This window comes from Aethalodelphis obliquidens, unplaced genomic scaffold (assembly GCF_003676395.1).
Source record: "Aethalodelphis obliquidens isolate GAN/ISIS:26980383/991018 unplaced genomic scaffold, ASM367639v1 scaffold2, whole genome shotgun sequence".
NCBI classification, from domain to species: domain Eukaryota; kingdom Metazoa; phylum Chordata; class Mammalia; order Artiodactyla; family Delphinidae; genus Aethalodelphis; species Aethalodelphis obliquidens.
In genome coordinates, this window is record NW_020837946.1 from 53,731,149 (window position 1) to 53,757,068 (window position 25,920).

Here is a 25,920-nt window from a genome sequence, read left to right on the forward strand (position 1 = left end):
AAAGATGATTAAGACAAAAGACGAAGGGAAGTGAAGAAGCAGTAGCTGTAGATTGTATTACTTGAATGGGCACAGTATACAGCATGGAGAGAGAGAACAAGATTGGTATGCAGAATGCAGAGAAGAAAAAGTATAAGAGAGAAGTACAAAACAACCAGAAAATAGTGAAAATGGAAGGGTAGGAGAAAATGGAGAAACAACATGAAGTTTTGCAAGAAGAGGAGAATAATTGTAGTATTACAGTATAAATATATAAAGTATATTTATAGTAGAATATTTCCATATAAAGTGTAAAGCACACACATAACAAGGCCCAACCCATGGGGTAAATAAAGATGTACAAGAATAGCATGTTGTATCAACATTAATGACAGATGAAATAGACTGAAACAAGAACCCAGGTCCCCAGACTAGCAAACCACAACCAATTCTCTCTTGTGGTCAGATTGATGGTAAAAAGAATTTGCAAGTGTAGCGCTTACCTGGAAATTATTAATATACAGTTGACCCTTGAACAATATGCATGTTAGGGGCACCAACCCTCTGCTGCAGTTGAAAATCCTCATATAATTTTACAGTCAGCCCTCCATATGTACAGTTCCACATCTGTGGATTCAACCAAGTGCTGACTTTGTAATACTGTAGTACATATTTATTGAAAAAAGATTCACATGTAAGTGGACTCATGTAGTTCAAACCCATGTTGTTTATGGGTTAGCTGTATAATTTTTCAATTTGTAAGTTTGCTTTGGAGTTATACAAGCTTTGGCTCTACAGTCTAGAGCCAGTGGTTAATAGTCTTGTTTTTGGTGTTGGGTTGACATGAGTTAAGCCATATTAACCTCATAATCTTGGATAAGTTATTTAATGTATCTAGGTCAGTTTCCCTAATAAAATGAGATTAACAATAGGAAATACCTGAAAGTGTTTCTCTGGTAATTATATGAAATCATAAACTCTTTCATAAGAGGTTAGCTGGCACATGAGCAGTGCCCTATATTGAAATTTTTTTCTGTGAGCTTCCTAGACTGCAAATTCCTTGAGGGCAAAGACCCCATGGGTCTCCTTCCCATTGTTTTGCTGGTGCCTAAATCAATGCCTGGAACATCAGAAGTGCTTTGTTGAAAAAATAAATGAATATTTGCATGGAATCTAATATGCCATCAAGTTTTTGTTGTGTTTTGTTTTTAACCCATTTGACCATTTTACAGGGCTTTTCTCTAAGGGATACAAGTGTGATGATAGGGGAGAGAGAGAGGACAAGACCACAGGTTTGCGTTCTGAGGGTCTACTCTCTGAATGTAAAAATGCCATCTTTTCTTGTCAAGAGACTCCTCTCAATGCAGCTTCATCTAAAAGGAGCCATAGTTTAAGTCAGCATCAACTAACACGTTAGATTACGAACCCCCTGATGGGAAATGGTTAATAACCAGGTAAGGGCAGGAGTGGATGGCACTGAGGCAAGGGGCCCATGGCAGAGGAGACCAGGAAGGAGCAGAGACTGTGAGGCTACAAAAACAGGTACAAAGACCTCTGCCTTGCAATTCCCCATGAGCTGGTCTGCCTGTTATATTCTGCAAAATTTTCACATCCAAATATACTTAGGAGATGGAATTCTGGGGAGAGATTCTAAATAAAATACACCCTCTTCATTATTATTCTGGAGCATACATTCTGAACCAAAAAGCTTCCTTCCAATTCCTTAATCTCAAAGTTCTGTTTTTAAAGAAATGAGTTTGAATTCATACTTCAGTTTGATTAAAATGTGCCTTTGCTTCAGCCGTGTTACTTTTCCAGGCCTCCTGACAGCCATGAAGGAGAAAATTAAGGAAACTGTCCAAATACATAACTCATATGTCCTCAAACCTAACCAGTCTGTGGATGCTAATGGTGAGAGGGGATATCAAATTTCCTGAATTGAGTAATAACTCAAATTAACCATATTATTTGTTCTACCACCTGTTTGACCTGGACTGTTTGGCCCATTCAGTCAAATCTCCCTGTGACCTATGGGTGGCTGATGATACAGCCAAATCACCCTCCTGTCTTGTCCAGGTATCTATAAACCAAAGTAGACAAAAGTGATTTTAAAAGTAGGAAGAAGACGGGCTTCCCTGGTGGTGCAGTGGTTGAGAATCTGCCTGCTAATGCAGGGGACACGGGTTTGAGCCCTGGTCTGGGAGGATCCCACATGCCGCGGAGCAACTGGGCCCGTGAGCCACAACTACTGAGCCTGCGCGTCTGGAGCCTGTGCTCCGCAACAAGAGAGGCCGCGATAGTGAGAGGCCCGCGCCCTGCGATGAAGAGTAGCCCCCGCTTGCCACAACTAGAGAAAGCCCTCACACAGAAACGAAGACCCAACACAGCCAAAATAAAAAAAAAGAAAAAGAAAAACATAGGTCTAAATGGAAAAAAAAATGTAAATTAAAAAAAAAATTAGGAATAAGAATCTCCTGAACAACCAATGAGTCAAAGAAGAAGTCAAGAAGGAAATTTTTAAATGCCCTAAAAAAAAAAAAAGTGGAATCACAACATGCCAAAATCTATAGGATACTGCAAAAAACACTTTAAGAAAACTATAGGGCAGTATCCCTGATGAATATAAATGCAAGAAGAGAGGGTTCAAGGTGGCAGCATAGGAAGATCCTGAACTCACCTCCTCCCAATGGACACAACAAATCTACAACTACATATGGAATAATTCCCTCAGAAAGTTACCTGAAAACTGAATGGGCAGAGCCTCCACAACACAGGATAAAAGGACAGCATTGAGACAGGTAGGAGGACTGAGATAAGGTCTCACCAGGGGGAAAAAACCACACCTCAGCCACAGCAGTCCACAATCAGGAGGGATCACAACATTATGGATCCTTTCCATGAGGAGTGAGGGATTTGAGTTCCACACTAGGCATCTCAACCCTTAAATCCTGCACCAGAGAAATGAGCCCCCAAAGCACGTTTGGCTTTGAAAACCAACAGGGAGTATGTCCAAGAAAACTATAGACTGCAGAGAATGGAAAACTCACTCTTAAGGGGCCTACCTGCAGACTCACTCAACTTGAAAACCACCACCAAAAAAATTTTTAAAAAACCACCAGATTGAAAAGTGCATGGATCATAGGTGAAGGGGACCCACTTACTATCTTGAAGCATCTGCCAGAGAGACAGGAACCAGTTGGAATTCTCCCTGCAGACATTTTTGCAACCTCAGGTTACCTTGCTAATGCAGCACTGGCAGGCAAATTTTGAAATTCTCCCTCTAACCTGTTAGTGCCAGTAGGCATGCCCCACTGAGAGCATCACCCACCTCTGCACCTCAGCTAGTCCTCTCAGCCAGCCAACCAGTAGCCCCACCTACCATCAAGTGCAGCAGCCATGGCTGGACCCCGTAGCTTGTCTGGGAGCCAGCACCACTCACCAGTGCATCACAGCAGCAGCTGTGGCTCCACCACAACAAGAAGGCAAACAGAGCCTTCAGAGAGGACACCCTTTGAGCACCAGGCTCTGGTGTACAGGCAGGATTGTACCTCTGAGCCCCACAGGACATCTCCTAAATAAAGCCACTCCTTCAAGACTGGAAGAGATTGCAGATTTACTTAATACACAGAAAGAAACACAGAGAATTACACAAAATGAGAAGACAGAGGAATATGTTACAATAGAAAGAACAAGAGAAAACCTCAGAAAAAAAGACCTTAAAAAAGACCTAAACAAAATGAAAATAAGCAATTTACCTGATAAAGTGTTCAAAGTTATGGTCATAAAGATACTCACTAGACTCAGGGAAAAAGTGGATTAACACAGTGAGAACTACAATAAAGATATAGAAAATATAAGAAAATACCAAACGGAAGTTAAAACTGAACTGAATAATACACCAGACTGGTTCAACAGCAGACTGGATGAGGTAGAAGAACAAATGAGCAAGCTAGAAGACAAAGCAGTGGAACTCAACCAGATAGAGCAGCAAAATGAAAAAAGGAATTTTAAAAAGCAAAGATACCTTAAGGGACCTTTGGAACAACATCAAGAGGAATAACATCCACATTATAGGGGTTCTAGAAGAAGAGAGAAATGATCAGAAGACTCAGTTGAGGAGTTAGTGGCCAAAAACTTTCATAATCCAGGAAAGGAAACAGACATCCAGGTTCAGGAATCCAAGAAAGTTCCAAATTAGATGAACTCAAAGCAAAACACACCAAGACACATTATAATTAAAATGGTAAAAGTTAAGGATAAAGAGAGAATCCTAAAAGCAGCCAGAGAAAAACAACTTATATACAAGGGAAATCTCATAAGGCTATCAGCACATTTTTCAGTAAACTTTACGGGCCACAAGGGAGTGACATGACATATTCAAAGTGCTGAGAGAGAAAACAGTCCAACCAAGAATTCTCTACCCAGCAAGGCTATCATTCAGAATTGAAGGAAAGATAGTTTACCAGATACGCAAAAGCTAAAGAAGTTCATTACCACTAAACTGGCCTTATAAGAAATGTTGAAGCTAAAAATAAATGGCACTAATTAATAATTAGAAAACATACAAAAGTAAAAAATCTCACTGGAAAAGATAAATATATAATAAAGATAGTGGATCAATCACTTTTAAGGCAAGCGTGAGGCTTAAAAGACAAAATAGTAAAATTAACCAGAATTATAATAATTAGTTAAGGGATGCATGAAATAAAAAATGTAAAATGTGTCATCAAAAGTATAAAATGGGGGGGGTAATAAAAAGGTAATGCTTTGGGAAATGTTCAAATTTAAGTTGCTACCAACTTAAAACAGGCTACAATTTACATAGGGTGTTATATATAAACTTCACAGTAACCACAAGGAAAAAAACCTATAGTAAATACACAACAGAAAATGAGAAAGAAATCTAAACATAACACTGAAGAAAACCACCAAAACACAAGAGAAGAGAGAAACAGAAAGGAACTATGAAAATAGTGAGAAAATAATGAACAAAATGGCAATAAGTGTATACCTATCAATAATTACTTTTAAGTGTAAATTCACCAGTCAAAAGATATAGCATGGTTGAATAGATTAAAAAAACAAGATCCATCTATATGCTGCCTACCAGAGATTCACTTCAGAAGAAAGGACACACACAAACTGAAAGTGAAGGAATAGAAAAGATATTCCATGCAAATGGAAATAAGAAGAAAGCTTGGGTACCCATACTCATATCAGACAAAATAGACTTCAAAACAAAGATTGTAATAAAAGACAAAGAAGGGCATTACATAATGATAAAGGAGTCAATGCAGCAGAAGATATAACATTTATAAATGTATATGTACTCAACACCAAGAGGAACACCAAGATATATAAAGCAAATATTAATGGAATTAAAGGGAGAAATTGAAAGCAATACAGTAATGGTAGGGAGCTTTAACACCTCACTTACATCAATAGATAGATCCTTCAGACAGAAAATCAATAAGAAAGCATTGGATTTAAATTACACATCAGACCAGATATATACAGATCATTCCATCCAAAGACAGAATACATATTCTTCTCAAGTGTATGTAGAATGTTCTCTAGGCTAGATCATGTATTAGGTCACAGAATAAGTCTCAATAAATTCAAAAAGATTGAAGTCATATCAAGCATATTCTGCAACCCCAATGTTATAAAACTAGGAATCAATCATGAGAAAAATAAAACCAGGAAAAACCACAAAATAGGAGGTTAATCAACATGCTACTGAACAACCAATGGGTCATCAAAGAAATTAAAGGAGAAATAAAAAAATACCTAGAGACAAATGAAAACAAATTCAGTATACCAAAATCTATGGGATGCAGCAAAAGTGTATCTAAGAGGTAAGTTCAAAACAATACAGGTTGACCTCAAGAAACAAGAAAAATCCCAAATAAACAATTTAACTTAACACCTAGAAGAACTAGAAGAAGAAGAACAAACAAAGCCCAAAATTATTGGAAGAAAGGGATAATAAAGATCAGAGCAGAAATAGAGAGTGAAAAAATTTAGAAAATCTCAACAAACTGAGAGCTGCTTTCTTTGAAAAGATAAACAGAATTGACAAACCTTTTGCGAGCCAAACCAAGAAAAAAAAGAGAGGGCCCAAATAAATAAAATCAGAAATGAAAGAGAAGTTACAATTGATACCACAGCAATACAAAGAATCACAGGAGACTACTATGAAAAATTATATGCCAACAAACTGGGCAATCTAGAATAAATGGATAAATTCCTAGAAATACACATTTTTCCAAAACTGAATCATAAGCGAATAGAAAATCTGAGCAGGCCAATGACTAATGTTGAAATTGAATCAGTAATCAAAAATGTCCCAGCAGGGCTTTCCTGGTGGCACAGTGGTTGAGAGTCCGCCTGCTGATGCAGGGGACACGGGTTCATGCCCCGGTCTGGGACGATCCCACGTGCCGCGGAGTGGCTGGGCCCGTGAGCCATGGCCATTGAGCCTGCGCGTCCGGAGCCTGTGCTCCGCAATGGAAGAGGCCACAACAGTGAGAGGCCCACGTACCGCAAAAAATAAATAAATAAAAATAAATAAATAAATAAAAATGTCCCAGCAAACAGAATTCCAGGACCAGACAGCTTCACAGGAGAATTCTACCAAAGATGTAAAGAAGAGTTAATACCTCTCCTTCTCAAACTATACCAGAAAATTGAAAAGGAGGGAAAGCTTCCAAACACATTTTACAAAGGCAGCATTACCCAGATATCAAGACAAGGACACCACAAAGAAAATTGCAGACCAGTATCCCTGATGAACATAAATGCATAAATCCTCAACAAAACATTAGCAAACCAAAGCCAACAATACATTAAAAGGATTATACTCCACCCTCTAGTGGAATTTAAATTCCAAGGAGGCAAGGATGTTTCAAGATCTGCAACTCAATCCATGTGATACATAACATTAACAAAATGAAGGATAAAATTTATATAATCATCTCAATAGATGCATAAAATTCAATATCCATTTGTGATAAAAACTCTCAACAAGGTGGATATAGAGGGACCATACCTCAATATAATAAAAGTCATATATGACAAACTCACAGATAACATCATACTCAACAGTGAAAAGCTCAAAGTGAAAGGAAGAAGTAAAACTGTTACTATTTGTAGATATTTGCACATTTAAAAAATGGGTAGAAAAATAAAATAAAAAATGGGTTGAGCATATGAATAGACATTTTTTCAAAGAAGACATACAGATGGCCAACATCACTAATTATTAGGGAAATGTAAATCAAAACCACAGTGAGATACACCTCACACCTGTTAAAATGGCTATTATTGGGCTTCTCTGGTGGCGCAGTGGTTGAGAGTCTGCCTGCCAATGCAGGGGACACGGGTTCATGCCCTGGTCCGGGAAGATCCCACATGCCGCAGAGCTGCTGGGCCTGTGAGCCATGGCCTCTGAGCCTGCGCATCCGAAGCCTGTGCTCCGCAACGGGAGAGGCCACAACAGTGAGAGGCCCGTGTACCACAGAAAATAAATAAATAAAATAAAATAAAATGGCTATTATCAAAAAGACAAGAAATAACAGATGTTGGAGAGGATGTGAGGAAAAGGGAACCCTCATACACTGTTTTCTACTATGGAGGATGGTATGGAGAGCCCTCAAAAACTAAGAATAGAACTACCATATAGTCCAACTATTCCACTGCTGGGTATTTATCTGAGGAACATGAGAACACTAATTTGAAAAGATACATGCACCCCTATGTTCATTGCAGTATTATTTATAATAGCCAAGATATAGAAACAACCTAAGTGTTCATCAATGGATGAATGAATAAAGAAGATGTGTGTATATATACATACATACACACAATGGAATACTACTTAGCCATAAAAAAATAATGAAATCCTGCCATTTGTGACAACATTTGAAGGTATTATGCTATGTGAAATAAGTCAGATGGAGAAACACAAATACTGTATCATTTCACTAATATGTGGGATCTATAAAAAAAACAAAGCAAATGAACAAACAAAATAAAACAAACTCACAGATACAGAGATCAGATTGGTAGTTATCAGAGGAGAAGGGGGTTGGGGAGTGGGCAAAGTAGGGGTAGGGGGTCACACTTGTATGGTGAAGGATGGTAACTAGACTTGTGGTCATGATCACTTTGCAGTGTATACAGATGCTGGATTATAATACTGTACACCTGAAATTTATATAATAATAAAAATATGCATTTAAATGCAAAAATTCTAAATAAAATATTAGCAAACTGAATTCAAGAGCACATTAAAAGGATCATACATAATGATCAAGCAGGATTTATCTCTGGAATGCAAGAAATTTCAACCTATACAAATCAATAAATGTGATACACCACATTAATAGAATGAAAGATAAAAATCAAATGATTATCTCAATAGATGCAGAAAAAGCATTTGACAAAATGCAACATCCTTTCATGATAAAACCTGTCAACAAATTGAATATAGAAGGACTATACCTCAACATAATAAAGGCCACATACAACAGGCCCACAGCTAACATAATAGTGGTGAAATGTTGAAATCTTTTCCTTTAAGTTCAGGAACAAGGCAAGGGTGCCCACTCTCACCAGTTTTATTCAACATAGTACTGGAAGTCTAACCAGAGCAATCAGGCAAGAAAATGAAAGAAAAAATATTTAAATTGGAAAGGAAGAAGTAAAATTGCCTTTGTTGCAGATGATATTATCTTATATACAGAAAGCCCTAATGACTCCACCAGAAAAACTATGAGAACTAATCAACAAATTTAGTAAATTTGCATGATATTAAATCAACATACAGAAATCAGTTGCATTTCTATACATGAACAACAACTTTGTTGTTCTGAAAAAAAAATTCCATTTACACTAGCATCAAAAATAATAAAACAGGGCTTCCCTGGTGGGGCAGTGGTTGAGAGTCTGCCTGCCGATGCAGGGGACGTGGGTTCGTGCCCCGGTCCGGGAGGATCCCACATGCCGTGGAGCGGCTGGGCCCGTGGGCCATGGCCGCTGGGCCTGCACGTCCGGAGCCTGTGCTCCACAACGGGAGAGGCCACAACAGTGAGAGGCCCGCGTACCGCAAAAAAATAAATAAATAAATAAAAAATAAAACACTTAGGAGTAAACTTAACCAAGGAGGTGAAATATTTGTACACTGAAAACTACAAGATTTGATGAAAGAAATTGAAGGAGACACAAGAAAATGGAAAGATATGTGTTCATGGATCGGAAAAATTAATATTGTTAAAATGTCCACACTGCCCAAAGCCATCTGTAGATTCAATGCAATCCCTATCAAAATTTTAATGGCATATTTCACAGAACTAGAATAAACAACCCTAAAATTTGTATAACTCCAAAAGTCCCTGAATAGCTAAAGCAATCCTGAGAAAGAAGAACAAAGCCAGAGGCATCACATTTCCTGATTTCAAACTATACTACAAAGCTATAGTAATCAAAACAATGGACCAATGGCACAGAATTGAGAGCCCAGAAATAAACTGCCCCATATTTGACAAGGAATCTAAGAAGATTCAATGGGAAAATGATAGTCTCTTTAATAGTTGATGTTGGGATAACTACATGCATAAAAATGAAATTGTACGCCTATCTTACACCTTTCACAAAAAGTGGCTCATAATGGACTAAAGACTTAAACATAAGATCTGAAACCATAAAAATCCTAAGAAAGCATAGGGAAAAAGCTCCTTGACATTGGTATTGGCAACAAATTTTAGGTATGGCACCAAAAAGCAATAATTTATAAGTGGGGTGACATCAAACTGAAAAGCTTCTGCACAGTGAAAGAAACAATAAACAAAATGAAAAGGCAACCTATGGAATGGGAGAAGTTATTTGCAAAGCATATGTCTGATAAGTGGTTAATATACAAAATATATAAAGAACTTATACAACTCAATAGCAAAAAAAAACCCCAAAAAACTGATCCCATTAAAAAATAGAGGAACTGAATAAACATTTTTCCAAAGATGACATACAGATGGCCAACAGATACATGAAAGGATGTTCAACATCTCTAATCATTAGAGAAATGCAAATCAAAACTACAACGAGATATCACCTCACACCTGTTAGAATGGCCATCATCAAAAAGACGAGATGACAAATGTTGGCATGGATCTGGAGAAGAGGGAACCCTTGTGCACTGTTGGTAGAAGTGGAAGTAATGCGGCCAATGGAAAACAGTATGGAGGGTCCTCAAAAAATTAAAAATAGAACTACCATATGATTCAGCAATCCCACTTCTGGGTGTATATATAAAGGAAATGAAACCAGGATATCAAAGATATCTTCACTCACATGTTTACTAAAGTATTATGCACAATAGCTAATATCAGGAAGAACCTAAGTGTCTGTCAATGGATGAATGGATAAAGGAGATGTGATATATATGGAATATTATTCTGCCATGAGAAAGAAGGAAATCCTGTCATTTACAACAACCTGGTCGGACCTCAAGGGTGTTATGTTAAGTGAAATAAGTGAGACAGAGTAAGACAAATACTGTATGATATCACTTATATGTGGAATCTAAAAAAAAAGCCAAACTCACAGAAACAGAGAATAGAATGGTAGTTACCAGGGGCTCAGAGATTGGGACAATGGATAGATGTTGGTTAAATTGTACAAACTTCCAGTTAGAAGATGAATTCTGGGGGTCTAATAATATATATATATGTATATATATTAAATCAACACATTGTATACCTTAAACTTACACAATGGTGTATGTCAAGTGTATCTCAATAAGCCTGGAAAAAATAAATAGTTGGAATACTAATATTTCTAAGCCTAAAATTTGTGATACCTCAAAGTATCTTTAAACATCTCCACAGGAATATAAATATTTTCCCCAAACATCTTTTAAAACCTAATTAATATTACAACACAATTTTCTCCATGATATGCCATTGGCAAGAAGAAGGAAGTGATGGGTTAGTAATTTCACAGATTAGACCAGAGTGTGGTAGTTTAAAAGTTGGAAATCATTACATCAAAATATGTTCTGAAAAACTAGTGGAAAGGCCAAAGTTAGTGGATTCAGGTATTCAGGGAGTCAGCCCATGTTTAAACATGGTCATATATGCCTCTACTTTTTATCTGTATTAAATTTATCTATCTGACATAATCCAATGAAATGGCAAGTAAAGACAGACTGAATATTCAACATACTGGTAAATTTCAAAATGAATGCTCAAAACAGCTATTTCCCCTCCCCATGAATTTTTTTTCTTAAATATCAGTGAGGTACATGGGAAAAAGAAAATCCAAGGAAACCACGTCTTATTTTAATTATTTATATTTACACTTAGCTGTTTAAAGTATGGAGAAATTAATAAGATAGAATTAGGAACCTGAGAAGTTGAAAGTACATAAGATAGATTTTAAACAGACATTTGAAAAGCAGATACTTTCATGTTTTAAGTCCAAGAAAGATGAATATCAATGCATAATTCATACAAATGGCTAAACAAATCACTAAACAATCCTATAGTGTATGTTACTAAAGAATTGATTTCCATTCGTCTATGTGATAAATCCTTGATGTGATTTCATTTTAACAAGAGCAGAAAAAGAACTATGACACAAACCCAAATCAGTTTTATTATAATGTTAATTTACATCCATGCATAAAGCTGTTCTGTCTAATGATTGTTCACGTTGATTTGGAAAATTCTTTAAAAGGATTCTTGTCATTTACAGGACATTTTAGTTTTGTATATTTCCTATGTTATAAAGCTTTTCTGGCCAAATTGCTTCATGTGTGTATTTTATCTTTAGTTTTCAAATAGGGAAAGCTGAGAATAGATATGTGGCTTTGTACTTCTGTTGTTGCCTTTTAAGGGTGGTTGGTGTAGTGTTCTGACTCAGAGGGCTCTGTCAGAGAATGCTCAACTTTTGCGGACTAGCTGGTTTGTATGGACATCTGTATAATTTTTCATCCAACATTAGGATAGAACTTACTCCCTGTGGCATTGGAGCAAGGGAGTAAGAGGGAAGTGGCTGGGTTCTAGACTCACTCACTTCATGAACTTGAATAAGCCATTTTAACTTCTCTAGCCTCAATTCTCCAACTCATACGGCAGAATTAACAGTCCTGCCTTGACTATAGTACAGTCATCCTTTGATATCCACAGGGGATTGCTTCCAGGACCTTCTGTGGGTACCAAAATCCACGGATGCTTAAGTCCCTTATATAAAAATCTTCAGATACAGAGGGCCAACTGTACAAGGTTGTTGAGAGGTCCAGCCAGATTAATTGGTTATAAATTTTACAAACCTAAAGGGATTTAATGAGGATGGGGCTGATGAAGGAAATCAGGGCCCGTGTACAGCAGGTGCTCAAGAGACATTAGTGGTGAGGCCTTCAACTCACCCTGATAGCAGGAGCTTAAGGCAGGGACATGCCAGAGCAGAATCTAAACTCTGCATAAAGTAAATTGACTTTGCTTTTGAAGTCCTTCCTTTGTGAGAGTGGAATTTGTGATAGGAAACCGGTTTGCTCAGAGTGGTGTGAGTTGTATGGGGTGGGGCACAAACGACCTGCTACTTTTGTTTCCATTTTTGATTTCCAGATTTCTCTGAGTTTCTCTCATCTTGTTTCCTGCTTTTCCTAAAAGCCTGAGTATATGAATATCCTTTTTCCTGCAGGTGTTAGTAACTTCTTTATCCTTCCAGACATTCTCAACAATCATTGCCTTTCAGGTGGGTTCCACAACTAGGGTGAGTGATGTATTAACAAAAATGAAGATAACGATAGCAAGGGACTTCTTCTGAATGCTGGTGTGAGGCATTCTTACTTGGACTGAGGATGCAGATCTCAAAAACCATACAGTAAATTTTTAGAAACTCAGTTAAGTTTTTAAAAACATAATCTACAGGGGAATTCTATTAAAAAGGGCTTTGTCATTAAACTGTTGCCAATAAACTGTCAGTAAATGATGAAATATCACCTCATACAACTGAGAAAGCCCATTATAACACTATTATCAGAGTCTTATTACGTATAATCATCTGCACACATATGTATATTGTATACAAAATATATGCACATATACATTAAGTTCTTTAGGTCTTAGTATTTCTTAATAAAATGTCATTAAAAAAAAAGAAACTTTCTCTTTTTAATTCTTTGCATACTTCCTGCTTAGAATCCATGGATAACACCATCTTGTTGAGGTTATGTGATCTTTGTGTTCTTGAGTTTTATATTATTTTTCCTTCCTTGGCAAAAATTATAGCTGCATGGAGAAGTGGCAGCTCACCCTTAGTGTCACTGCTGGGTTCCCAAGCAGCTGGAAGGACTGCTGCTCTTTAGGCCTCCCTGGGAGTTACTCTGGGATGGAAATTCTCAGCCTCAACTGGAGTTTAGCAACAGTATGGAAAAACAAAAGAAGTGTAATTTTCCAAAATCAAGTTGACGAAGACTCTTGTCTTCTCATTTACTCACCCTCCCTTCTAAAGGGTAACTCTCAGGACACTTCATTATGTTAACTGGAATTATATCAGAGAAAGAACCCTGCTACACTGAAGCCTGGGTGCACAGCCCAATGCAGGTAGAAAGCCTTGTGAGTTTAAATTTTAAAAATAAACTTTCTACATGAAAGCTTTTCAGTGATTTTTTAAAAAAAATCTTTTCTGGCTTGAAGTATCATATACATCTCTCCCACTCAGAAAAGAAAGTTTTGCCAAATCAATCATAGCCACATTTGCTGATTATTTTAACTAAACTCTACACAAGTATTTGACAGTTTTCCAGATCATACATTGGTCTAAATAGAGAATTTTAGGAAAATATGTACATGATAGTTGAACAGATACTGCTGTCATTTCACACATCATTTTGGTAAACTATGGCTTAAAATTATAGTAAGTACAGCCGTCTTTGATCTTTGACCACGCTAGGTATTCTTTGAACTTTCCCAAGTTTTGTTTTGCTTTGTTTTCCTTACTACTTATAGAAGGGAAATTTGCTGGATATTGAAGTTGCTTATTTATAATTATTCTCCTAGGTCTTATGGAGGAGCTAGGGATTTATGTCATTACATACATTTAATTGTAAGGAATTCTATGGCAGTCAATGTATACAGAATGTAAAACTGTTAAAAAAGAGTCATGATGTTTCTTAAGTAAAACTTAAGTGTCTGTAAAGAAACATCCCAAAGGAGAATTGTACTGGCATTTGTGTTTTGGGTGCTACGGAATTCATCCTACCTCTGCTTTCACTCTTGACTCCTACAGTCTTCACCATGAAGAGCTTCTTTAACAATGTTAAGTCAAATGATGTCATTCCTTGGATGAAAACCTCACGTTAATGTCCCATCTCTCTCAGAATGAAATCCAAAGTCCTTACCTTGGCATAATAGCAGGGTTACCACATAATTTATCATCCAAACAGGACGATAAAGAGTGGAAGGTGCCTTAAGAGTAATTTTGCCAGGGAAACAGATGTAAACCATGATTGTCCAGGCAAACCGGACCCCTACCTGGTAGATATAATGTTCTATCAGTGTCCTCTTCTTTCAATCCTCACTTAGCTCCAGCCACATTGACCTACTGGATGTTTTTCAGATATAGCAAGTGTGCCCAGCTACCTGGAATGTTCTTCCCTAAGATATCTGCATATCTTGCTCTTTTCAACTTAATCCTGGTCTCTACTCAAATCTCATCTCTTCAGGAGAACTTTCCTGACTCCTTCCTAAAGTAGTATCCCTCTTCCCCTGTTCACTCTCACCTTCTTACTCTGCCTTATTTTTCTTCATAACACTGATTACATCTTTACATCATTATATATGTATTCTTGTTTGTTTGTTTTCTAGTTGGTTGTGCCTCCCCCACCAGAAGGCAAGCTCCATCAGTGGATGAACTTTGTTTTGCTTATTGCTTTGTGCCTAGAACAGTGCCTTACACCTACTAGATATTTAATCATATTCAGTGAATGAACAAATGAATACCTACATAGAAGAATAAGTTGATGGCCAGAATGGAGGCTGTTTTAAGAGGAAAGAGCAGCTTCACTTTACTTATGGATGTTAAGTGACAGTGCTTGTAAACCAAGAAATAAATGAGAGGTGCCAGGAAGAGTATTACATAATACAAAGGATGAGTTAGGGAAAATTTTGTCTCAAGTGAATGGTTAAAGACGGTATTCTAGAGAAATGCTGACTCGTTGAGATTTTTTACCGTTTGATTATACTGAAATATTTCCTCCCTGGTAATGCATATTTTATGTCTCTCTAATATATTTCATCCATTTGGGTTGCCTACCAAGTGTTGTAATTCAACTTAATTTTAAAAAGTTATTTCAAATTTTGTGACAGTTACTAGATTTAGGAAATCCCTTAACAGATGTTGTCTTAGAAATGATCATGTATAACTATCCGAACACCACCTATGTGCCAGGCATTAAAGTGTTTTACAAATGTTATTTTATTTAATCCTCTCAACAAACCTATATGACATAGAGATTCCCATTATCTCCAATTTGCATTGAGGAAACTGAGGCACAGAGAGGTAAAGGCAGTCTGACTTCAGAGCCCTTAACCCATTGCCTTTGCCATTTTGTATGGTTTACTTTTTCTTGTTGTTTTGGAATCACTATCAGTTTATTATTCCTGTTAATCTCTGTATTCCAATAGAAATACCCTGAAAGTATCCCCTGATTTCTCTGTCAAATTCTAAATGTAACCTTTTGTGATTCAGCCTACTTAACCACTACCAGTTGTTTTCCCTTAGCTTTTATCACTGTGGATTTCTGTCTTGGTTATGTTTTTCATTGTTTATGGTCTTTTTTCACAGGAATGTCACCCTTTCGAGAGTAGAGACCTGTTTCGCTTACTGCTATATTCCTACTGTGTAAGTGCCTGGTATGTAGCAAATGCTCATAACTATTGGTTGCATGAGTAAACACTGAATGAGTGAATTGTATCAAAACTTTTTTCTATATGACTAATGTGATTCAATCAGTCAGCCAGTATTTATAAGCACTAATTCTGTGCCTAGTACTGTGCTCCATATAGATACTAATACACACACACACACACACATATTTATATATGTGTGTGTGTGTATATAGTATTTGCTAAATGTCAGGTCCTCTTCTAAGTGCTTTACGTAAAGCAACTCTTTTATTCTCTACGATAACTCCTTGAGGTGGTCTGCAAAGATTTAAAAAAAAAAGACATTAAGACATAACTCCTTTATGTAAGGAGCCTTAAATCTAGTTAAGAAATAATACCAATGGAAGTGAAATAAATAGAAAACAATACAAGTTTATAATTCAAGGCAATTATTAAATTGTGAATTACAATTAAATTTTGAGGAAAGGGGAATATAAGTAGGTATTTCAACTTTTAAAAGGAGTTGATTCTTTATCTTGGTCTTAAGCGATGGGAGGAATTGGATAGATGAAAGGAAGAAGACAATGATATTTCTGGATAGAATAACTGAATTAAGGTAGAGAGCAAAGGTTAGCTATTATTCACAATAGCTAACACATGGAAGCCACTCAAGTGTCCATCAGTGGCTGAAAGTATGAGCAAAATGTGGAATATATACACAAGGGAATATTATTCAGCCCTAAAAAGAAAGGAAATTCTGACATACACTACCACATGGATGAACCTTGAGGACATTATGCTAAATAAGATTAGTCAGTCACAAAAGGACAAATACTATATGATTCCACTTATGTGAGATACTTAGAGTAGTCAAAATCATAGAGACAAAAGTAGAATGGTGGTTGCCAGAGGTTTGGGGGAGTAGGGAATGGAATTATTGTCTAGTGCGTGTAGAGTTTCAGTTTTATAAGATTAAAAGAGTTATGGAGATAGATGGTGGTGATGGTTGTACACCATTGTGAATATATTTAATATCACTGAAACTGTACACTTAAAAATAGTTAAGATGGTAAATTTTGTTATGTGTATTTTCCCACAATAAAGAAAAATTGGGGGAAAGAAGTGCTATTTGCAATTCTACAGAATCCAATTATAGCTTTTTGATTCCCCACAGAGGATTTTTCACTAAAATTCAGCTGGTATAAAAACAGACATTTCCCAGAGGGATAAACAGAGAAGACATAATAACCTCTGCAAGATCCTCTATAAACTGCAAAGAATATGAGAATGCCTTTAAGGGTTTTTGTTTTGTTTTGTCTTTTTTTTTTTTTTTTTTTTTTTTGGTGATGATAGGGGAGGTGGAGTATAAACAAGCTCAAAAAGCTTTAAAAAGTATAATTATAGTGTAGCAATTTCTTTAGTACAATATATTTACTATTCTCCAAACTATTTCTCCAAATAATGCAACTTACAATTAAATATTATGCTAGATAAAGGGACATATAGACCAAGGTTCTAAATGAGCTAGATGTGGATGGAGAGGTCTGAAAAACAGAGTTTCTGAAGGGAGAAGGACTAAAGAGTTGAAGAGGAAAGAAATAGAAAGCAAGGGAAGGGGAGAGAAAAGTGATTCAAGTCTTTTCAAGATTTTAAAGCCAAGAATTTGAATTAAAAGAAAATTAGTTAGAAACCACTTAAATTCGTATATGCAGTTTACATTATTGCTCATGTCCACCAATGCAGAAAACATTTTCTGTGCAACACTCTGGGACTGCTTGGAAAGAAAGGTCATCTGTACACAGATAGATACTACCTTTGCTGCTGAATTGTTGGATTAATCTTTTAACAAAGACTTAAATATTTCTAATTCCCTTTGCCCTTAAGCCTTGGAATTAATCAGACTTTCAGTGGTGTTCTCTCTCCTCCCCACCTCTCTCCTTCCTTTCCCTTCCTGTGGGCCTGTGATTCCACACAGTCCACACTGCCCTCCACACCCTTTACATAATCATCCACCTGAAGTGGGGCTCTGTGGACATAACCACTCATTTCTAGCCGTGGTCTGTGCAGCCTGCTGCCAAAAGTTCCCTTCGCCTCCTGAGGGCCTTTAGGCAACTTTTGACACACACTGAGTTTCTAACAGTAGGGTTAACTTTGGGCAAAAGTGCACTGTGTATTTTGGGTGCGGGTCACTGTTTGCTGTTCTGGTTTGCCGTGTACACAAAGGCTTAAGCAAGGCTCCTCTGGGCATTTTAGTTTAGGGTGTGGAGATTATGTGACACAGTTGTCAACTCTTGGTTTTCCTTCAGGCCAATTAGCTGAAAACTGGTTTCACTCAATTTGTTTTGGTTTGTTTGGACCAACTATTGCTAAAGCAGAAGGAGCCCACCTTCAACACTGAGGCAGCCCCTACAGAGAGTCTGGGTTGGTTCTCTGCAAGCTCTCCATCCCTGCCATAAAATGAAACCATTTACAATATTTCCTACATCATGGTGTCTCTTGCCATCTGCTCTCCCGAGCTTGTTCCCTTTCTGGCCTCAAGTAAAGTTCCCAGAGCCCAGGAACTGGGATCCAGGGTGGTTTCCTTTCGCTGGAACAGCAGGCAACTAGGTCATGGCTGCATAACTGCAGAGCAGCCAGGATATGCTCTGGGAAAAAAAATAGTTGCTGAAACCAAAGTATATGTAAAAGCACTATTTCCCCTTTGATTCAAGAATATTATCATGAACCTTAGCAGAACAAAACAGTGGTGCTGACTCAGCCTTCTGAATATTGGCCCTGAACCTGATCGTGCTTTTAAATTGAGCTAAGGGTTTAAACAGCGAGTGGACCCATTTAACTCTGTTTATTGCTATATCCTCTGTTCTGGCTTTGTTCCAGAGATTTCTGATGGCTCCAGCAGCTCTGGAGTCAGTATCTCTGATGTGTTTGCATCTGACCTCTGACCTAAGCTTCAGGGTTATTTTCAGCTGTTTCTTGACAGGGAATCCAACAGCTGCTGTTTAATACCACCGACAACTTGTAACACACACTGAGTTTCTAGCAATAGGATTAATCTGCCGATCCTGGGCTCTGATTTAAGCTGTCTATAATTTTCCTGCACAAGGCATGGGGGAAAAGTAAAAACCGAATCTGAAGTACAATGTTATCCTTTTTTAAAAAAGTGTAGCGAAATATACAGTCTTAACCTTTAATCCAAAAAACCCAAAACATTTTCCTGCTGCAATTAAAAGTAACAGCAAAGTATATTACTTCCTAGTAGTTGTGGCAACTGGACTTGAAAATACTGTTCAGTGGAGTAGATGGTCTTAAAGAAATTCTGACTTGGTAGATATCTATTGATAACTGCTCATTGAAATATTTTTTAAAATGTCCCTAAGAAATCTGAGACTGAGAAAATGTGACCATTTCATATAAATTTCATTTGACAAAAGGCAGTAAGTTTTAGGAAAACAGATTAATCCAAAAAGATATTTCAAACAATTTTGTGGCTTAATCCCAAAACAAATACCAGAACTTATTTTTAAAGTACATTTTTGGGAGTTTTCTTTGCATGGAGGAGACTTCAAAAATTTTGAAAAGATTGATACCCAGGTTAATGACTGGCTGGTTTCAAAGCCCACCAAAACTGTATAGATTCAGTGGCTAAAGTAATTTGGGTTGTGAGGATGTAATTCTTTTTCCATTTGCTATCAAACATCAGCTGATAGTCAGAGAGCTAGAAGCTGCCCTCTGCATTTAAGATAATGGCCAAAATAACAGGCGTTCAGTGTTACCATACTAGGGGTGTGGCTATTCTCTCCCGTTCTTTCCTCTCTCTCTCATGATAAACTCAATGGGGTTGTCTATTTTTAACCTCCTGTTCTTTCCTTTTGGCAGAGTAATCAGTGCGAGGGGAGCTCTTGCCCTGAATGAATCCAAGTAACCCCGGTGGTTGCCTTCTGAAATGACCAGCAGACACACAACTGTACGGAGGCTACCCAAAGCGTAAACTCTGGTTCTAATGTACCATGTCCAGCCAAGGAAGCCCTGGTGAGGAGTTTTCTACGACAACAGTCAGTTCAGTAGCTGTGCAGGCTGGGGACTCCAAAATCGTTATAGCCATCATAAAGGTAAGCTGACAACTTCCTTTTTTCTGTGTAGCTGTGGGCTTCTTGCTGTGTGCTGATAATCCTAAAGAACATTCCACACAATCGGCAGTACACGGCATATAGAAAATAACCCAGCAGGTACATCTTATTGCTTTCTTAAATTGCAACTAAGAGAAAAACCTCTAAGTTTCAGCCAGTTGCTAGTTTCTCTTTCGGTTAGCCAGAAAACATCTATAAGCAGCTTGATTTTTCTAAAAAGCAACAACAAACTTTACCATATACTTTCAGTTTGGTTTTTAAAGACAAAGCATTTGTGATTAAAAGTTCGTGATTGCCAGGCTGGAGTCCAGTGGACCTGGGAAATGTCTGTGATTTTTGAGAGTGGATGTGATGAAGGAGGAAAGAGGAGGGTCCCAGCAGATAAGGGGTGGCATTGTTTTGGCATGATGAGTGCAGGGAACACCTAATTAGAGACTGTGACACGTGCCCTCTGCAGCTTTGGTTCTGACACGGTAAAGACACTAGTAAATCCTTGTCACATGGTTGGGGGAATAAAGACCCTACCGGGGAAAGTGCTGAGGACATGTGTCAAATTTGCCCTTAACAGCAGGAAGTTGAAGCCACTTGGGGCTTAAAGGTTTTTTTTTTTTTTTTCCATTTTATTTATTTTATTTTGTCATGTGCTCACAGCATCTCTCTCTCCTCTCCCTGGCAGGTCACAGAGATAAATTAAAAATAAAATCTACAAGGAAAATAATTTATAAAAGCAATTCCCTTAAAGGCTTTTGCATGTTTTATGTCAAACAGTTTGCTCATTTGCAAAGGTGACCGCACATCTTTAGGTTGAAGAAGGCATCCATGATTTTATTTCCTATGAATATGTCCTGTGAAAATCCCTGAAGCCTTATGCTTGGATTTAGACAACTCACCACCTCAGGAATTCAGTGTTTAATGAAGGGAATTTAGCAAACAAGCTGGTGCTCACCACAGCCTGTTACTTTCAGAGCCCCACCAAGCTTAATTGAATGACTTTTCTGGCCTTTTGTAAGAAGCATAGACGACAGGCCTGTTTACTTTCACTTAATTGCTGCGAACTTTATGTTAATGTGAAAATTATTAACAGGAAAGCAGCACTTGGCATTGAGCAAAATGATTCACTCTAGAAGCACTGAATGCAAAGTGTGCCTACCCAGGCCGATTCCCCAGGGCTCTTAAGACTTGGTCTACATAAACAGAACCTCTGCTGTGTCCCTTGACCTCTATTCTTTTCAAGGGCAATGAGTGGACATGGAAAGAAGCCTGAAGCAAAAGTAGCAAAATTGATAATTTGTGTTTGATTCTATGATGCTTTGAGTAACTGCAAATTTCAGCAGAGAGGGAAAAGAGGAAAAATTACTGTTTTTTAAAAAAGTTAAATTTTCTTTCCCTTAAATATGAAACATTTCTTAGAGTAGGATGAGGAAGAATGCATACAGAGTAAATGATGAATCAGAGGTAAATTGACAGTAAGAAAATAAAACCTCTAAAATTGTACTGGAAACTCTTATTTTAACTGAACTGTGTTTCTAAGAATGTTCCCTCCGTCCTCCCTCCCCAGCTCCCTTAGTTCACTGCCATCCCATATGGAATAAACCCCAAGCTTTTCAAAGTGGGAAGTCCATCTGAAGGGAGTAGAAGTCCCTGTGTCTACTCTATATGGACTTCTCATTTCTAAACAGTCTTAGGGCACTAATGATCTAGAATAGACATGTGGTTTCTCATTTCTCTTCAGCAATTCACTTAGCCACGTGCACATGCCTCATAGCGGTTCCTCTTGCTTCATTGGTGGTTTCTTCTTAGAAAAGCCTTTAGGAAATGCAATGATGAATTATATCTTGGAGCAATGAAAGGGTCCTAAGTGTGGAAAACAAGCTGGCTGCATTCAAATAGCAGTTGTCACACATCTAATTTCACTGACACTTTTATACATACTTTATTGAATATTCAGCAACAAAATTTGGAAAATATTGTTTTAACTTTGGAATAAGCGAAAAATCAGTTGCTTCATCTGCTGTTTATTCTTTCTGGTTGGATCAGCAAGGTCAGTGTAAAGACACTAATCAGCCTACATTACATTTATGAAACCTTTTCCCTTTGGTGAAGTTTGCACCCTACTTGCTCAGATCACTATTTTTATAGAGTTCAGTTTTGTGAGTGAGAGAATGTAAAAGTGTGTGAATTATTCTATAATTTTGTACTCTTCAATAATACATAATCTACTGTATATATTCCTCATTTGGGAATTTTGAATTTATATCCAGTATGCTAAGAGAAAGGAATTTATCCTAAGCATAAAAAAAAAGAAGGAAAGACAGGGCATGGATTTATGTTAGACCTGTTCTATTTCAATTTATGTAAGGCCTATCTATCTCTGTGGAAAGAATAAAGTATTCACAGTGTAACTGGAAACTTAAAAAAAAGAAAAGAAAAAAAAGGAGAAGGGTGAAAGGAAAGGAACAAGAGGAACTAAAAGTACATTTTATTTCATTTTTATTTTTAGTGTGGCAAGTGGGTACAACTTCAATTGGCTGAATCACAGCCCAATCTTCTGGAAATTGGAAGCAATCAAGATGAAACCAAAAAACTTCTTCATGATCATGAACTTCTTTTGGCCAAGCTTAAGGTAAGATATTAAGATATGAAGCAGATACAAAATTAAAAAGAAATAAAAAGCTGTTTCTTACACTTCCTCTTGATTCCCCTGATGCCACTGGCCTATGTCCAGGTTAACATAGTGCCAGATAGGTAATGGAAAAACACTATAGTTATTTATGAGCAAACACCAACATTGGAGAGAATGAACAAGATTGTTTTCAACTTTCCCTAATGTGATAGAAAATATGGAGTGATAATATTTTCACTGTGGAGAAATAAGTACCTTCTTTTTCCTGGCTGCCTCGGTGGAAAAAAAAAAAATTCCTTCATTTTTCCATTTCATGCAACATACTGTCAAGCCACAACAACAGATCCAAACTTCCTATTGTTAATGAGACCTGCTGGCAAAAATAATATAGAGGCTTTTTCCCTCTCGAACTATTGAAAATATCTGATTTTATATTTAATATTAAGAGTTCTTGAAACCAAAGAATGGTTTTAATAAATAGAGTTATTATTACCTATATGTTGTGATTATTTAGTTAAGAATCTAGAAACAGTGTTGGTTTGAGATTGCCAGATAAGGTATCTAATCAGAGACAAGAATGTCGTTTGTGGGGCCCTGTGCAAAGTGAGAATGTGGGACTCCCTGTTCAAAAAGCAGGAAAAAGCTTTTTCTTGGCCTGTCATGGTGTTTTTTTAATCTGCTATGTAATGTCTGGCTCCTTCAGCCATGGGGATATATGTGGGGTGAGTGCACCCCTCACAGGCACTGGGCCTCAGTCCCAGCTCAGTGCAGAGGGTGTGGGCCTAACCCCAACCCTTCCTGAGCTGTGCCCTGACCCCTGCCAGGGCAGATGACGGAGATCACTGAGCAGGGGCAGGAAAGCAGACAGGATAGCAAAGAGATTCTCTCCCCGGAGGGCAGGACCACACGCAAGATGAAGCTCCCATCCCCCAGCACTTCCTCTGTTGTCCCATTGGACTTCACTTATAAAACACACAGTCAAAGATAAAATGGTTAAGAATTTCAAGACAGTGACAGGTAAGACGTTAAACTACAAGTGGTTTCTCCGTCTGAGAACGGAGCCCTGTGCAGCAGCCAGCTCTGTGAGTAATAACCCTCTTAAGCAAATGAATGTCATCACTAAGATCAAAGAGGTTTGATTCAGAAGGCTGCAATGACTAGATGTTCTGTGTCTTCAGTACTTTAATATTACTGGCTTCTTTGAACATCTAGGCTGGAATTTCCACTTGCTTCCTAGATTTAGAGGCAGATCTGTTCTGCTTCTGACATATACCAACAGCAGTAGTAAAAGTAAAAGGGTAAATCAGACTGAGAAGTTGAAGAAAGAATTAGTACTGAAGCAGGGGGCTATTAGAATCCAGAATTTATTCTCCTGTGTAGACAGCTCCTTGCGCTGGGCTCTGGGCTGTCTTTCAAGGAAGAAATCCCTGGCGACCAGGAAGTCCTTGGTATATCTTAAAAAACACACGATGATGTGAACAGTCATTGAACCAGGAATCAAAAGACCTATGTTATAGCACTAATTGTGCTGCTAACTAGTGTCGTTTGGCCAACAATTCAAGGTTTTGCTGCTACACAAAAAGCTTAATATTATGAATTGTGGAAACCCAACACTTCCTTGCAATTCTTGCCCATCCACAGAGGTTTACTTTCTCAAGGTCTCCTGTGTCCCCAGCCCCTTCATGTGTACCTGCCGACTGTTTCTAAAGTTAACCTGGATTTGAAGCTACATCCCTTCCCCAGGTTCCGCTAGCAATTCATGCCCAGCCAGCACTTTCAGGTACACTGATGAACTGTGAGTGGTGGGGAAGCTCACAGTAGTCTGGGTCTCTCAGGCTACCTCTTTCCCCCGCCCCAATCCTATTCCTGTCCAGGCCCACAACTCCAGGGAGAATTCTTTTGTAAGCAGAGCAGTTCATCTCTCCTTAACGACTATGCTCAAATTTGCATACCTACGTCCATTCAGGAGCTCAGCTGGAAAAGTGTTTTCCATCAACAGGATCCATCTTTAGAAGGTGCTTGTGATTCTCAATTTTAAAGTCTTGTCCTTTAATGCCAGTCTTCTGGCTATGGACTAGCCTTCTGGACTTCACGCTTTTATCTGTAAAAATGATTGGGAGAGGATGAATCAAAGGTTCATATCTATTGCGGATCTTACCATAACAAGCAATGGAATAGTGGGACCATTCTGCCTCTCTGTACGTGGATCTAAGAACATGAGGTCTCAAGTAAAAAGGCCTTTTGGCTTCACGCAGGCCTCTAACCATGACCTCTTAATGTCTATCTCCCATACTCTCTCCCACCCCACCTTACCCAACAAACCAGCCACTTACCCCCAAGAAATTTTAAGTAGTAACATCGTTTTGGTTAAAAACAATCAAGGAGTCTGAAGTCTGTTTCAGATTTGCTGACAAAATACTTTTTTAAGTAAGAAAAATGTGATTTCCATATTGCAAATAGATAGAGCACTAATTTAATCAATGTACTAGTTATTATGCTGTTAGGGTAGGTACAGTCTTAACCTGTAGCAGAAAATTGTTGTACCAAGTCATTTTTAATATGAGCTTTTTGAATGATAGGAACATTAGTAGTTCAATAAGCCAATAATATTTCATATTTAATGTTCATTCCAGTCCTTTTCCTATGCACAGGGCCCTGAGATTTGTTCTAATTATAAAGAAGAATGTACTCTTAGGAGTGTCGGGAGGGTGTAGGAGTTCTGTGCTGAGTCCACTCTGCTTTGGGCAAAGCAGATAGACTCTCTTGTCTCAGGTTCTTTATTTGAAAAATTATGATAATAACAGATACCCTTAAACACCTAAAAAGGAAATCTGGGGGAGACATGCAATGATTTATACAAGTGCTTGCTGTTGATAATTAATATATCAGAGAAATTTGGATGTTTAATTTGATAGAAAAGCTATTTTCCGCCTTCCATTGAAAAATATCTCAGACCATAATAATTTAGACTAAAGGGAAAAATTCTGGAAACACAGAATTTTTATGAGTGTTTCTAATGTTGGTAATATCTTATACCCCAGAGATCTGATTTTCCTTTCAGCAGGGTACTTAACCATTCCTGTGGAGTGTCCAGAGAAAAAATATTTCCCTATTTTCAGTGGGGAAAACATAGTCATGTGGAAAAAGCATTCATTCCCTAAAGGCATCTAGATTCCCAAACCAGACTCATTATTTTTAATGAGAAAGAAGAAGTTCAGGAGAGGGGAGAGGGAGATGTAAGCAGGTAACAAAGATCTGTCTGTGGCCACTGTCAACACTATCCTCAGATGGTCAAAGAGGA

The 25,920-nt window shown here is 37.8% G+C and overlaps 1 protein-coding gene across 1 annotated transcript in view; it reads left to right on the plus strand.

Annotated features, from left to right (window-relative positions):
- The first annotated feature begins 19,751 nt into the window (after window positions 1-19,751).
- The window catches only part of CCDC141 (coiled-coil domain containing 141), a 212,240-nt gene continuing 206,071 nt past the window's right edge, over window positions 19,752-25,920 (plus strand). The window contains exons 1-2 of the mRNA XM_027126979.1: window positions 19,752-19,978; window positions 22,497-22,619. Of these exons, the coding sequence (XP_026982780.1) occupies window positions 19,877-19,978; window positions 22,497-22,619 (225 nt within the window). The 5' untranslated portion in view covers window positions 19,752-19,876. The remainder of the gene's footprint in view (window positions 19,979-22,496; window positions 22,620-25,920) is intronic.